The following is a 16230-nucleotide window of genomic DNA, read 5'->3' as shown; positions in this document are numbered from 1 at the left end:
CTAGGAGTTTGACACTAATAACTTTATTCAGTTGTTTCTTGATGCATTCTGTGTTCAGACTGATGAGAAACTCACTTCATTCATTCATTCATTCATTCATTCATTCATTCATTCATTCATTCATTCATTCATTCATTCATTCATCTGTCTGAGTAGAACAGTAAATAGATCTGATGAGAATCAGTTCCTCAGATCTTAATGTGTTCCCATCCTGTCAGTTACTGAGGTTTCATTGTAAACAACAAACGGGCAGCATTTCTCTGGGATGCTTTTTAACAGCGTTAAAAACCATTAAATGTAGATAAACGAAGACAACGCAATGAGGCTCCGGACAGATGGATTATGATAGCAGTCATAGATGCATAATTCAGCAGCGTGTTTCCAGGATGCAGGGCGGCCATGTGGTTGTGTTGTGCAGATCCTCTGATGACAGAGACGCTGTCAGGATTCAGCTCCTTCCTCTGAGGATGCTGGGATATGGTTCAGTTTCCTGAAGTCAGCAGGTCAGTGGTTCCCAAACTTTTTCTGTTTTCCAAGGAAATCCTTGCCCACCCCCTGGTCCAGACACAGCCTCCAGCCTGACACAGTCAGACATGTTTTGTTTTCAAACTCCATTGCAGTTCATTTCCCACCTCAACATTTTGCTCTGAAGAATAAGAAAAAGGCAAACTGCAATAAATTACATGTTAACACATAAACTATAACCACTTTTAAATAACAAAACAACAAGCCTTCATAGTGTAACAATTTTAAGGGTAATTGTTATTTTAAGCAATGCACAGATGTGAAAATATGATATTAATACTGCTATTATTCATATTATATGTATTTCACTACTTTTCCTACATCTTAACAAAAACAATAACAACAAAAAAATACACACCACTGACTGTTTCCGTGAAACTCTCCACAGTCCTGCACTGCATCACCATCACTGTCACATGACCAACACAAATATCACATAATCAACTTCCTCCCAGGAACAAACGGCAGCAAGATGCAGATAAATATCGGTTGTTAAAATCTACCCAGTTACATACATACATCGGGTCGCTACTGATCGAGCAAGTCTACCTTTTATTTTATTTTTTTTACTTTCGACAGTACAATAAACACATTTTTCCAAAAATTAGCACAACTCCCTCAATATGAACAACTCCTCAGAGCAAACAAAAAACAAAAACAAAAGAAAGTGTGTTTTGCAAAAATACCACCTTTAATCCTGACATCTTTTCAGTGACTGGCGTGAGCCTTCCTCTTGCTGCAGAATCTTCTCAAAACCCCGGTTGCAGTTGTGAGACTGTAACTCTGAGCTTTTTTTCACACTGTATAACTTTGCTCTACTTCTGGCTGGCAGTAAATCTAGCTCACATTGGTAGGATCCAGCAAAAGAAAGAAATATGGCCAGTTACCCTCTGCTATTACCCTAACAGAGAGTAATATTTCACTGTTTCAATCCAAAATGCAGCCAGTGTCTTTGCCGCCTCTTTGTTGAATCAGAGGTGGGATCAATAAGCTGTTCCTTCTCTGAGCGGCTGAAGTCAGCAGGTGGTGGTTTGGAATCCCAGGAAATGATTTGGAGAGAGATGTGTTGTTTCATGCCGTGTTCAGCGTCAGTGAATGATGTCAGATTCTCGAATCTGTCCATATTTCCATCCTTTACTTATTGCTGCCACTTCCTAAGTTTTCTGATGGATGATGTGACTCTATCTGCCAGATGTGGGAAACATATGTTTGTGCTCTGAGTCTGAAAATTCATCTCATTGAGTTTTGGGAACACGTCGTTGAGGTGCATCAGCTTCACGGGGAACTTCAGGTCTCACCTGACTAAAGACCCTGGACAGAATCCTCCAAACTGAACCGCTGTCTGGTCGGCCGAAAAAAATCCAGGCTTTGACAGAGCTCTTTGGAGTGAAAGGAGAACTCATCTCTATCTATGAGTCTGACACAAGTTATCAATAAACAGTCTTTGTTACTGTTAGTGTCCATATGTTCAGAGAACATATCATCCACCTTGTCATCCACCTTATTTGACAGAGGAATAGCCTGCAGGGATACTGGCTTGATCAGTCATGGTTCAAACAGTATTCATAGCACAGTGATGTATTCATTTCTCCATGATCGTGTGCAGTTTTTTACGCTGTCTCACTGTGGAGGCCGACCTTATAGGAGCAGAGTCGAGCATTTGCCAGGAAAGCTGAGCTCAGCAGTTAGCAAGTTTTTGACTGAAATAGTCAACTGATGTTTTGTTTCATTTTGTAAGGCTTCAAAGTGTTACAGACAAGCACTTTAAGACGGACTACACACTGGTTTCACGGTTGTGCAGGTGAAGCTGAAGGAAAGACATCCTTCATGTTTTCTGTTCTTTGGCTTGGAAGGAAGTTGGTTTGGAAGCAGATATGGAGATGCCTCATCTTCTGCTCTGAGTTTTTGTGGGAGCTCTATCACAAACCTGTGGATTATGCTTGCAGTGTCCAAGCATTCGTGTTTTTATGCATACCATGACCCCCACTGCAATGACTGTATGCCCCCACTAGGGGAATCACTGCACCAGTTGATGACACCAGATGTCTGAACACCAAGGAATTTCATCGTTGACCATTTCCCTTGTTTCGACCAGATCGAGGTTGTTGTCTCTGTCCATATATACATTTACTGATTCATCATTACCATGAATGAGTCCCACAACTGCTGTAACATTCACAGGTTTATTGATGAGGATTTTCTTATCTGTGATAGTAGAGTGAACTGCAGTGGACTCTGAACTACAAAATCCTATGAATAAAATTGGCGGATTGCCAGGCCCTATAACCAGTGAACGGGATACAAGCAGATCATAAAAACAGAGGACATGTAGGATATAAAATAATTATAATGTCACTACAAAGGGATGGATGGGATGAAGGGTTGAAGGAATAACATGTCAGTTGGAGGAAGTTCATTTTGGAAGCATGCCTGACTTGAGATGCAGCCTAATCATAACATGTGAAAGTCGTGGTGAAATTTTTAAGGAGCCTTTCTGAAGCGACTGTTTGGAGAATGCTGGTTGCTTCTCAGTGGAGCTGAGTAGTAAACAGGAGTCTGACTCACATCTGGGGCAAATTAAAGATGTGGGGAAGAGTGGGATTGCGAAACTTGATTTCGGACTCCAGTTTCGCACAGAGGTCTGCAAATGTTGGAGAAAAGCTACTTTTACATTTTTCTTGTAATGTTCTGTAAAACTTTTGACCCCTCTATGCCACAATATGAATCCTCTCTGCAACGCCACATGTTGTAAAAAACTGAGGTGAGACATATACATTCCTAGTAACAGTGCTGCGACGGACGTGAGAGGTTTGCCTGCAGCGGAGCTGGACAGTGTCAGCGTTTCCTGAGGAATGTCAGAAAGGCTCAGCCTGGATCCGTACGGCACTGACACCCTGCTGGAGAGACTCCAGGTCTGTCTTCACGCTAAAGCACATAATAGAAATCTGCTAGTAGTTAACTTGTTGCTTCTTTGAGCTTTAATAACACCAGCAGGCTATCAGTAAAGCAGCTACTGCTTCTAGCTCTGAATGCTCTTGGCCAGTTTTGTTTAACTGCTTCTGCTTTGTCTGTTTCTTCCTGTTTAACTCTTGGTATGCAAATATATGGTTCTTTGGAAACTTTGGGAACCACAAAATCTGAAACCAAATGTTGTAGATAATGTAACTGATTTTAACAGCAAGAATGTCCCCCCAAAATAGACTAATTAATTCATACAAGATGCATATCTGTGACTAATCCAGCCATGATATTATCCATTTGCTCCATTAAAAGTCACTAATTTCATCAGTTCATAAAACCCTTGAAAAGCTGTCGTTAGATATTTCTTGGCCCAGTCAAGACTTTTCAGGTTCTGTGTCTTTTTCAGTGGTTTTGGGCCAACAGTTAACGTATCGTTTATCATTTATCACAATACATTTCTTATCATGATGAAAGTGTGATTAATCTTTGTCAAGATGTATTCCAATTAATGACTTTCAAAAACCCGCAAAGCTGTTTGTATTGAAGGGATTTTTATTTTTACTATTTTACAACAGTTTGTTCAAGAAGACTATTAATACTGATCCTTACTGATGCTCTCATTGAACAAACAGTCTGATTTAGTGACACACAACACACTTTTGTTATATGACTGCTATCCTGAAGTGACATGTTATAAAAGAGTTAGTAAAAAGAAGCAGTAAACAGTTTTATTGTCACTCTCTGGTCTTTGCTGCCTTATTGTTGAGATAATAGTTTCATGTGTGGGTCAGTCTGGTCTATAAGAGCAGATGGTATCAGGGGAGAGAAACTTCTTTTGTCTTTTGCTTGTTGCTCCTGTATGACCCGATGAGGCGCTAACCTGTTTTCTCTGGTCATACCCTGAAGTGCACTCCTAGTTACTCCTAATCCACTGGGGACGGATTATCATCCTGCCAACCAGGCTGACTCGTTGCTGTCCTTCTGTCCATTATTTATTTTTTTTCATTCAGCAACTTGACTCGGTCTCCTGGTTCCTTCTCCTCAGGAGCTATCTTTGAGACATTCTCAGTTTCTCTGCTTTTGTATATTTCTCAACTCAGTCTTCAACTATAAGAGGTTTGTTGTTTTTTGTGAGGGATCCTGTTGCGTCATCCCTGACCCTGGATCTTTTATTAAGCGAAACCCCGGTGGCACAGCCCCGTCTGGCAATCCAAAGGTTTCTTCGCCGCGCCTCTTCAGATGACCCTTACTGCCTCGCCTCGTCATGTGAACGCCTGCTGTCGGTGAGCTCTTTTCCTTTTGCTCCAGCAAGTGAAGGAACGTAAGAGATGGTCTAAAGCAACACAAACATTTTCACTTAAAGTTCCAGTTCTGCTGGAGACGAAACCAGTGTATGTCAAAAAATGACTTGGGCAGTTATTTTAGTTTGATGACAATATGATTGTTTGACCAGGAAACGTTTAGCTGGATTCAATGTCAGTGAGAATTAAAATCTCTTTTTTTTCATTCAATAATAATAAATATCTGCGTTCAGATCAGATGTGTTAAAAGTTGCTTTTGAGATTTTTCAACATTAAGGCTTTTATTTTCACAAGTTGAAGAACTTCTCCTGAAGCCACATGACCAGACGGCCTCTGATGTCTCCTTCAATTCTGCTTTTTTACAAGAACTTGAAATAAAAATAAGTGTTTAGCAGCCCAAAAGATGTTTTGTTTCATTTTTAAATTTGCTCTACCTAGGTGTCCTATAAAGAAGGAACTGTATAAGTCACATAACTCTGCGTTTCTTCAGTGTGTTTTTTTTAAATGGCCATGTAGAAAAAAGTGTAAGATGGAAATCTAAACCGCTCTGAGGGTTCCTGCAGAAAGAGTCTATTAGTTGCAGTATTGATCACTGCCTGTAAGAGCCCACAAGGTTCAACCATCTTAATGAAGACTCTACATATCTTCATCAACTCTTCTTATTGAATTTATTCTAAGCTTCCCTATTCAGCATCTGTATCTTTTATCTTATAGCTTTGAATATGTATTGTTTTAATTTTGTCCATCCATCCATTGAGTTTGAAGTCATTGACCATATTATCTATGGCTGTAGTATCTGTGAGTGTCGAGACTGGTCAGGCCCTTCATGTGATTCTTCTTTAGTATTTCATCCTTTGTGGCATTCTGTGACTTATTATGCTCTGACAACAGCTTCCATGCATAATGCGTCTTTAACTCCGTACTTGACTTTGAGGATTGTGTTGTTCAATTTCTACGTTGCAGGTTGAGCTGTTTCCAGAGAAACTGACAAAACCTTCGAAACGGTCGAGGAACCTCCGGTTGAACATCAACAGCAAAAGTCCAACAAGTTGTTTGAGTTCCTGCTCCCTGACATTAAGATTGTCAGCGTTGTAGCTGGGAAACACATTTTGACCAGGGAGCTCAGATGTACAGAACACTGTCATAGGGCTGTTTGTCTCTATGAAGCTGATATTAAAGCAGATAGCATTGTCTTTGTATGTGGAACGTTGTAGTCTGAACGGTCATGTGGCATTTTATCTGTCCTTTACGTCATTGATGTCAGACATCAGTCACAATTCTGCACCAGCAGAAGCCAGACGTGGTAAATCCAGGTGTAATCAATGGCTGAAAATTCTAATTATGAAATGATAAAAGCTGTTTGTGTCAGTGAAGTGCATCATATCATATTGTATTCCCACCACTACACATCCAATCAGACGTCCCTACAGAAGTTTCTGTCAATTCTTCACAATTCTAATCTTTTTTTCGATTAGTTTAATGCATCTTATAACCTTGTGTTTAAAACAAATGTATAGATAATGGCATCCATTATTACGTCTGTAAACAGAACGCTGATTATGTGCTCAGCTAGCCTTTAAATACACAATGAGTTGAGATCAGGAGAAACTGTAACTGATCGATGGATCATCTGTGGAAGCCAGGATTATACTTTGGCTTCAACACAGTCACTTATTTTACTCACTAAAGTTCAAATCACTTTGTAACTTTAACCTGTAACATGTTTTTAGTCTATATTTTATCATCTGTGTTGACTTTAAACTACAATATTAATAGGAGACAGCTCATGTGTTTATCAGTTCTAATTTATAAACTCAGCTTGGATTCATTTCCCACATCATAATCAGTAATATGAAACTGAAACAATGGCTTTTATACTGATCCTGAAGCCTGAAATAGGCGTTCATTACAATGCCTGATGGGATTGGGTTGGCCTAACTCTATTCTCAGCTTTGCTTCCTGATTTAGTGCCACAGTTAATTCTGACTAAGCAGCTTGTTAGCGTTGGCACTTCAAGTCGGTCTTGTCATGTAAACTTCTTACCTCGTTCTGTCGCCGTTTCAGCTCTGCTGGCTGCACTCATCTGTTGTCTTTCTCCTGTCTATGAGGCTCTGTTAGCAAAAATATGATCAACTGCTGGTTTATACTACAAAAACAAAACAAAACACAAGCATTTTTTTTTATACAAAGTCTGGTGTGAAATGAGAATGTGCTTTTTCTCTTTTCGTTCATTTACGATTCCCATTTTTTTTTCTATTTGTTTAATAGAAAATGCCACAATAATAAGAAAAATGTTTTTTTTAAAGGGAATTTATATTACTTTCTTCAAAGTCAAAAGTCTTAAGTACTCCTCTTTTTTATTTGGTATCATTGCCCTTAAACTGTGTGACTAGGATATCCTTCCACAAGCTGCTCCAGTAATTTTGGCCCATCTATGGGGTAAGATTGCTGTCAATAATGTTGCAGAGATGTAACTTTGTAATTTGTATTTCACCACCTTCTTCAAATAAGTAATTATTTGCCCAAATCAATAATCTGTTACTTTTTATTGCCATAAAATGATTTAGGCAACCTCCCCCCCCCCCAAAAAAAAAACACAAAAAACAAAAAACAACACCCACTTTTGGCAAAATATGACACAGGAAGGTGACAATTTGTACTTTGTGAGCTTTTATTCTCACTGATAAAACCCCTGATTTTACATCTATTCATAATTTGAAAACACAAGACAGGCACAAATCTTAATGTTTTTTTTTTTTTTACATTTCTTGACTTGCATTTACAAATTTAGACTCCTGCACATACATGTCCAATTGACAATAATCTGATCTAAAACAGGACAAGTTTATTATGATTTCACGCCAGACAGCGTGAAGAAGGATGCATGTGCCTTTTCATACAGCATCTGTAAACCTCTGGTCGGAACCGTAACTCTGGTGGTGTCATCACTTTGGTGAAACAGAGACTGGTTTTTAGAGCCACCAGCAAGTCAGAGTGGAGGTGAGAGCACAGTGTATCTCTGTCAGCTCAAAATAACGTCAACTCAAAAAATGTATTAATACAAATCATATTGTTTGCAAGTTGCAAACAGGACACATCCTGTTTGCAGTAGATGGTCATTTGCATAAAAGTTTGTGGTTGCTTTTAAGAAAGCCTGTGGCATGCTGCAGTTTGTGAAATGAACCTTAACGCCTGGCTCAGGAAATTATTCAAGAGACACAAAACCAACCTCGTTTATTTTTGTATTTTAATTTCTTCTATCTCATGGTTAATGGAAGCACAGCCAGTTCGTCCCAGCCTCACTGAGGAAAAGGTTTGTGTAAAGAGTTAATCAGTTTGGACTCTGAATATGAGATACATTTAGTTTTTAATGTTTGTGGCAAAGATCAGTCTCAGTCATTCCTCTCACCTGTTACAAGACATTTGTTTTCTCTGTCTTCGGCGGCGCAGCAGCAGGTTGTTCTGCTTTCTGGCTCCTGGTTACCTTCAGCCCCGCGGAGCTGTGAATAATTCATGCTACCTCTTGTTGCTAACAGCTTTGATCTTAGAGTATGGATACTTATACTTTGCTGCACTCATGGCTTCTGCTCAGCACTTCTGCTCCGTCATGTTTTTATCAGATCCTGGCTGTCTGGGTGGTCTGACCTCAGATTTGTATCAGTTCTTGCTTCTCCTTGCAGATGCTGCCTCATTACTGGAGCAAGTCAGGCTATGTGTTGCATACAGAGCTGATCTGTCAGATTAGGAAAGTAAAAGTATTTCTCTCTTTGTCTTGAACACTTTGTTGGGATTCTATGCAGTGAACTAACACAAAGAGCTCAGATGTAAAGCGGAAGGAAAAGGATGTCTGGCTGCACCATAAAACGATAACGACACCTATTGCAATAAAAACATGATTAGAATAGAAATACATCAGATAGAACTTTGATCGTTTCACCAAGCTGAGATCCAGAACCTCAAAGCATTGTGGGGGATGTAGACAGATGAAACACTTTTGCCTAACCTCTCATGGTCAGCTAAGCAAGGTTTTTCCAGTGGCATCAACTAACTCTCTCACTCTTTGGTTACCTAGCAACAACTTGCTGAATAACATGTGCAGCAGCATGATGCTCCCAACATGCTTTGGCGTCCGCATGACTCAAAGTGAGAATCCGACAGACATGATGATGATGATGATGACGTTGAGAGTCGGTGCAGCAAGTTGCAAAGACGGGTCAGTGTAGCTGCTGCTCTCCGGGTAGCACTGTCTGAGTTTCTATTATAAATGTTCACAAATCTTTGTTTACATTCTGCTGATGGCCAAAAAAAAACACAATTTCACAGTGGTGATGTTTTCCATTCAATAAGAAATGAGATTAAAATCATACTTTATTGAAATCATGGCAGTGACAGATATAAACAGTTACATGAGACATACTCAGACTTCTGCTGCTCATCATCAGCCAATCAGAGGAGACATCAGCATCTTATTCAGGCGTTGGGGTGACAAGCCCCGCCGACTTGGGAACGGCAACATCTGTGCCGTTTTGAGGGAAATTGCAGTGTGTGATGTTATAGAAGGATTATGGATTCAACACGTTTGAATGACGCATCAAACTTTTTATGAACTGTGATGCTGTGAGAGCTCTGCTGGAGCTGCAGACCTTCAGAGAAAACACTCGTCCCCAAAGTGATTCACGACTTTCAAAATATTGCACAGCACTAAGTGTTTCACCCTGTTACCCTTAATTAGAAACTAGATCAACCTGCTGCATTTACAGGCCAGATTAGTAGGAAATCAAGGTCACCTCAGTCGTAGTTCATTCATATTACTGCAGCTACTCTATGTAATGATAAAGAACCATTATTAAAACACAGATTTAAAAAAAAGATATGCTCTTATAATTGTATCACAATATTTTGTGGTATTTGATGTAAACAAGACAATAAATAATTACATTAAATGACTTCAAATTAGATCATTTTTTGAAAGCTGTTTTTTTTTTATATATATTTTTCCAGAAATATTAACATCTCATTGATGAAAATGTCTCCATGTTCTTTTTGTAAAAGGTTAACTGATAGAGTGGTTTATTAAATATGACAACACATTACCTATGATTGATTTTGATCAGAAATTATAATTTTGTTTTTCAAAAGCTCATGTAACATTTGTGACTCTAAGGAGGTTTGTAAACTCAGCCGAGGGTAAAAATGTTTTTGGGTTGTACAGGTTGAAGACGCTTCCTCTGGTTTGTACAAATCCACACTTTGCTTTTCAGATTAGAGTATTTCAAACATTTCTGAGGCCAAAACTCACAGGCCGTCAAGCAGCACCTGGATCACGAGGCAACAGAAATCCTTAACGACCCCCTGCAGTTTGCAGCGATCCATCCGGGTTAAACGCTGCAGCAATCTGCTGCTCTCACACTCCAGACTCTCATCTGTCATGGGCATCGATCCGGACGTTCGCAGGGACGTGTGTGAATGTGTTGACAGGATGCAGGATTCTCAGCAGCTTCCTGGCATTTCAGGCGCAGCGTGGAGAGATGGACGTCAACGCGCTTACTTTGCTTTAATTATTAAATGACTGGTCTCATAATATCATGACTCCATTCTGACAATATTATGACTTTTTCTTGTACAACTTTTTTTCTCACAACATTATGATTCACTTCTTGAATATTCATTTTCATTTTTTTTACCCTGGCTCTCATACTCCATCATATGCATCAAATATCAGTTTCAAAATGTTACGTATTGAATATTTAATCTTGGGTGGATCGTTCTTGAAATGATAAAGGAAGATTTTACTATAAGTTCATGGTTTGGGGCGACACGGTTACTTTTGTTCGGATCATGGCAATCAGATTTAAAAAGAACATTGTTGCCAGTTGTCATCCAGTCATTAGCAATAATTATGAATTTGTCATGGTGTCAGGAGGAGACACTGCAAACATTCAATAATTAATGCTGAGCTGTGGGGGGGATGAACTCACTATGGGACACATACTGACGGCCACAAGATGGAAATAAACATCATCTTAGTGCTGAAACGACTAATTGTGATAAATAACCGTCAACTGATCATCAACTGGAGTATAAAGACTTAAAAAAGGATATTTTCTGAAAGAGCGGTGATTAAGCCAAAACTGTACAAAAAATATTTACATTTTGAATTTAAGATCATTAAAAAACAACAACAAAACACCTGGTCTGTAAATATATTCCCCTCATGTGTTATAGTTTAACTTCACCTGCTCAAAGTTCTGGAGAAAAACAAACAAATTCTCCTATTAATCACCTTCTGATTTCCAATTATTAATGGGCTCCTCCGAAAACACTGTGCTCGGCCGCACCATGTGTTTCCACATATTGATGTTAGACGTGTTTCATTATCTGAAGATTAATCATTTACTACAAATGATCGAGTATTCGCTAAAGTAGTTATCTGCTGTTATATTTTAGGCCATAAAACGTTTATTGTCTTATTTCAATAAGGATTTTATTTATTTATTTGCACCTTTCAATGTCTTTCTAATATTGCATAAAAAAAGGCTTAAATATTTTTTATTTGATTCATCCATTAATCATCAGAATACTGATAGATTAATCTAGAATAATTGCTAGTTGCAGCCCTACGTCAGTTTTTAATATGGACACAGTTTGACACCAACTGACTGACACCATCTAATACAGTAATGCAAATATATCACATATTCCCAATATATATACAGTCTTTCTTTTTAGTGCACATACAATATATTGCAAATGTCACTGGCTTTGCAAGAAATGCAGCATATATTTGTAGCACAACATTGTAACATCTTTCCTAATTCCTTTATATTTTCCTCCCATGCAGTTGGATCAGGTATGTGCTGCTGTGAAATAGTTTAGCCATTAAGTCCTATGAACAGTGCAGCCATGAATCATGTACATTAGGCATAAAATCAGTGTCAGGGATGCATTTCATGAAGCCTGTCTGCAGACTTCCTCATCCAAAGGTGCTGATGTGAAAACGGTGGGTGTGTAAAAAAAAAACAAAAACGGAAGAAACATCATTGCATCTAGCATCAGTGCGGTCGGTTGGGAGGAAGCTTGAATCGTGTAATTTCCTGTCGGCCGTCCTCTGAGGGATAAGTCGAGTTTCACACTCTAGTTGGTGTCAGTATGAAAGCAGCAAAGACAGAGAAAACTCTGATCAAACGCCTGCAGAAAGACTCTGGCATTCCTCTTCACAATGTTGGTGAGTTTGCATCGACGCCGGTTCACGCAGCAGCAGCGGCTCTAACGAATGCGTCCGTCTCTCCTGACAGGGCATGGGGGCGTCCTGCTCCTCTGGGAGCCCCGCTGAGGCAGCAACCCCACAACCTGGGATGTACAAGCTGGAGATCGAGCTGAAGCGAGGACACAACCTCGCCATCCGAGACCGAGGAGGTGCTTCTTCTAGGACGTCTTTCTTCTACAGTTGTTGTTGTTGTTTTTTTTTGCCTCTGTGGATGTGTTAACGGTTGATCTGCTCAGGCTCCAGCGATCCCTACGTCAAGTTCAAGCTGGCTGGTAAAGAGGTGTTCAGAAGCAAGACCATCCACAAAAACCTCAACCCGGTGTGGGAGGAGAAGACCACGCTCATCGTGGACAGTCTGAGCGAACCGCTCTACGTCAAGGTAAAGATGAAAAAACATTTTGAAATCGATGGTGAAAGAGAACCAGCAGTCAGTGGAGATGTTGTGTTGCTCTCCTGCAGGTCTTTGACTATGACTTTGGTCTTCAGGATGACTTCATGGGTTCTGCTTTTCTTTACCTGGAGTCTCTAGAGCAGCAGAGGTCTGTTAGACGTTCCTGTCATCATTTGTGTGGTGTTACAGGCGGGTCTCATTGCGCTGCAGACGCAGTCTTTTAGGTCGTCTTTGTGGTTGTCGTTCTCTCTGTGGTGGTTAGTGGTTGCATGTCTCTGTTGCTGTTCTGTGTTTCTCTTCTGAGCAACTTTAGTTTCTCTCTTGACTGTTCTACCGTCCGGTGGCTGTTGTCATCCTCGCAGCTGCTTGTGTGTCTCTGTGTCGTTTTGTGCCGGTTGCTGTTGCATGCCTCCATGTGAGTCACCTGTCTGTGGTTGAGGTTGCCAGATTTTGACAACTGAAAGAGGCCCTGTACCAACTTCCACTTTCTTTGTTTTGAGAGGAAACACTTTCATGTTGACCTAAAAACGTAGCTGTAAGTCACCCGCAACTGTCGGTTGTGTTGATGTAATGTTTCAACCTGAATGGCTCTCAGCAGAAAAACACATGCAGACCCATTTAACGGAGAGTCTTTATTAATTAGTTGATTTTTTTATGCACATATCAAAATCTAGATGCTTTGGATCACAAGACAATTTTCTTTTGCAGATTCATGTTAATATAAATGACTCAGTTTATTACAGTGGTTGGATTGAGACTTCAGAGCCTTAGTGATGGATTCCCGTCAGGACACTGACGGTTCCTACACCACCAGGTTTTTGCTTTCTAGCTTTTTAATGACTCTGACTTTCACTGTGCCTTAAAATAAGTTTCTATCAGTGACTAAATACATTAAGGTCTCCACTTCTGACGGCTTAAATTACAGAAGAATAGTATTTAAAGAAAATGAACTTCAGTTCTAGGTTTCATAGTCCTCAAAGCCTACTACTGCTTCATGCACACAGTAATGAAAAGCAAACAAAATATACTTTATGATGTCTCTGTGTCGTTTGTGCCAGCAGACTAATCAAAATTGGATTAATGGGTTGGAACATCAGAGCAGAGATAAAATCACATATGTGAACCAGAAGAGCTTAGAAAGTGGCGTGACCCGAACAACGGGTCACCTGCTCCTCCAGTGTGGGTCATGTTAACGTCCCACAGCCGCCTCCATCCCACCTGAACAGGTAACTGACCTGTGATCATTATGGAACCTGTAAACAGTCCCAACCAGGGCCTATTGTTAAACACATTTTCTAACCATGTGGGCTCCGTATGCAAATGTTATGGATGGTCGGCAACCCTGTCTGTAATGGTTTTGGTTCCCCTGACGGTCCACTGCCATGTGTTGCATGCTTTGTTTGCTTTCCTCTGTGAGCCTTTTGTGTCTCTGGGAGAAATTTTCTTTGTCTCCTTCCTGTTGCTTGTGCCAGTTTGTGGTGAACATCTGAAACTGTATTTCACACTCACAGTGAAACAAGCATACATGCTTTCTTTGCACTTAGCATAAAAATGTTCAGTGTTCAAGTGTCAGCATATTGGAGTCATAAAGCATTTCTGCTTTCAATTGAATTCACTTCAATTTCACTGTAAGTGATCAGACTTTGGCAACAATTAATTCATTCCAAACAGTCCTTTTTCAAAGTGAATATTTCTCACTCTGATACTGATGACTATCCATGCAATGTAAAATCTCTTTAAAGAGCGTAACAGGGTTTTTTTTTTCTGCTGATGTTGTTCATGTGGGAGCATGACTCCAGCACACACATGCTCGTGTTGCAGGACGATACCGGTGACTCTGGTGCTGAAGGACCCACAGCTGCCCAACGAGGACCTGGGCTCTCTGGATCTGGCCGTTACCCTGACGCCTAAAAGCAGCCCCATGGAGGAGCCTCGAGACGCGGCGGTGGGTTCACATATTCTCTGTCAGATACGGTCGCTGGGGATTTTATTGCAATGTCAAACATCTGATAAATTAGCTTGTTTATCCTCACAGGGCAAACAGTGGTTCACTTTTCTTTTTTTTGGAATGTTTTAAAAGTTTGTTCCAAGTTCGCTCATTATTACTGCAGGACGAAGAATGTCTCTGGCTTAGGGGACAAGCTGGGTTGCTATAGATACAGGTTAGCAGAGGTCTCACTGTTCCTATAGAAATCATTTCTATCATTTCTGGCTCTTTCTCCTCATTTTGTTATTTGTATTTTTATTACAGTCTTCAAAATGCTGCCAGTGTCTTTCCTCAGTGTTTTTGTAACAAAACGTTGCTGGCAACCCCAACAAGAAGTGGACTTCTTAAGAACCTTTTCACTTCAAAATAAGAGTCTTAAAAAACAATATTTAAGCACTCGCCGTTTTGATGACAAGACATATCACAGTGTTTAAACATTACACTGCTGCTTTACAGCAGAGATCTTTTAAAACACAGTGTGAGATTAATAAATTCATTATTGACTTTAGGTCAAACAAGAGGGAAAGCTGTCATTATTTGTCTGAAATATTCTGCACTCATTCCAGGTTCTTTCAAACACAGTTTGTGTTTTATGAAAAGTCGTTCCTCCCAAAATGATTCCAGATGCCAAACGGTGAAATAGTGGCAGCAGGTGTTACAACAGAAGAGCAGCTAAACTGAAAAAATCTTTAAAAAGATAAATCCCCGCTGCAAATAATGTAGTATATATGTATTTTTTACACAGAATAAATTGCTGAATATTATCTCTATGAACTTGTTGTTGATTAAAGAAAGTCTCCAGTTAGATCTTCCTCTCTTTTCCACATGTTTGTGTTTCCTGCAGCGAGGCGAGGTTAAGACGTATCGGTGGAAACCTTATGTGAATAAAGTGAGTGTAGCCGTGATTTAGCTTGTGGCGTTTCCTCCTTTAGCTCATTTAGCTCCTTTAACTCCTTTAGTTAGTCTGAGTCTAACTGGCTTGTTCCTCAGCAGCCTGATTAGAAAACATTCAGAGGAAATCCTCAGTGAAAGGATTTCTACTCTCTGGCATTGACATTATTTTTGTGGTATTGAATTTTAAACCTTTTTGTTTTACACCTGATAACCCTCCAAACGAATGTTGGATCAGATGCCCTGTATGACACAGATACTTCCCTCCACATCAGCAGGTTCTGTATGGAGGAAGCCCGTTTTAGCTGCTCGTATGTGTGATCCGACCCTTTCTGTGAGGAATCAGTTTTATGACGGCAGGGAAAAGCAGGAACCCAGATGGAGCTGTATACGGAGAGGTGGCTGAAACAACAGCCTCATTACTGCGTGAGCTGCGCTTAGTTATTCATGCCAAAATGCAGACGTCAAGGTAAAACACTTTCACCCCAGGATGCCAGAGTTCTTTGAGAAATTATCCATGTGGTTCATGCACCGCTGACGGAGTAACGGTTCTGGGATGGGATGCAACCTCCACTCTGACTAACGGCTCTGATTTCTGTCTGTGGAGTCTGGAATCCTGCTGGACCGCCGTATTAGCACGCAACAACATTGTGCGTTCACACAGCACAATTCAGATGTTTTTACCCACATGTGACTTTGTCACGGCGGTCTGAACATTCTGATGTTTTCAACCAAACAAAACCAAACTGATTTGAGCCACTTTTGTATGTAGAACTAAATGTGATACATAACCAAATTGATTTCTGCAGTTTGGATGATTTATGTCATATTTCATGTGACTTTTCCATCGTTGACATGAGACGTGCGTCATACTTCTGCATAAGAAGAAGCCAGACTGGATGTAAAT

The 16230-nt window shown here is 40.1% G+C and overlaps 1 protein-coding gene across 12 annotated transcripts in view; it reads left to right on the top strand.

Moving 5' to 3' along the window:
- mctp1b (multiple C2 domains, transmembrane 1b) overlaps positions 1-16230 on the top strand; it is a 30315-nt gene that overhangs the window by 1008 nt on the left and 13077 nt on the right. For 4 of the 12 annotated variants that reach the window (XM_055060655.1, XM_055060654.1, XM_055060660.1 and 1 more), the window contains exons 2-6: positions 12083-12203; positions 12291-12433; positions 12514-12593; positions 14267-14390; positions 15277-15321. In XM_055060655.1, the coding sequence (XP_054916630.1) occupies positions 12083-12203; positions 12291-12433; positions 12514-12593; positions 14267-14390; positions 15277-15321 (513 nt within the window). Of the gene's footprint in view, positions 1-2065; positions 3438-4470; positions 4770-11885; positions 12013-12082; positions 12204-12290; positions 12434-12513; positions 12594-14266; positions 14391-15276; positions 15322-16230 lie in introns of those variants that run through there. The other 8 variants (XM_055060657.1, XM_055060656.1, XM_055060662.1 and 5 more) reach the window with 5 other exon arrangements.

The sequence above is a fragment of the Poeciliopsis prolifica genome, unplaced genomic scaffold (assembly GCF_027474105.1).
Source record: "Poeciliopsis prolifica strain line A6 unplaced genomic scaffold, Auburn_PproV2 SCAFFOLD061, whole genome shotgun sequence".
Classification (NCBI taxonomy): domain Eukaryota; kingdom Metazoa; phylum Chordata; class Actinopteri; order Cyprinodontiformes; family Poeciliidae; genus Poeciliopsis; species Poeciliopsis prolifica.
The sequence above is the reverse complement of the archived record's forward strand: the minus strand, read 5'-3'. Positions and strand labels throughout refer to the sequence as shown.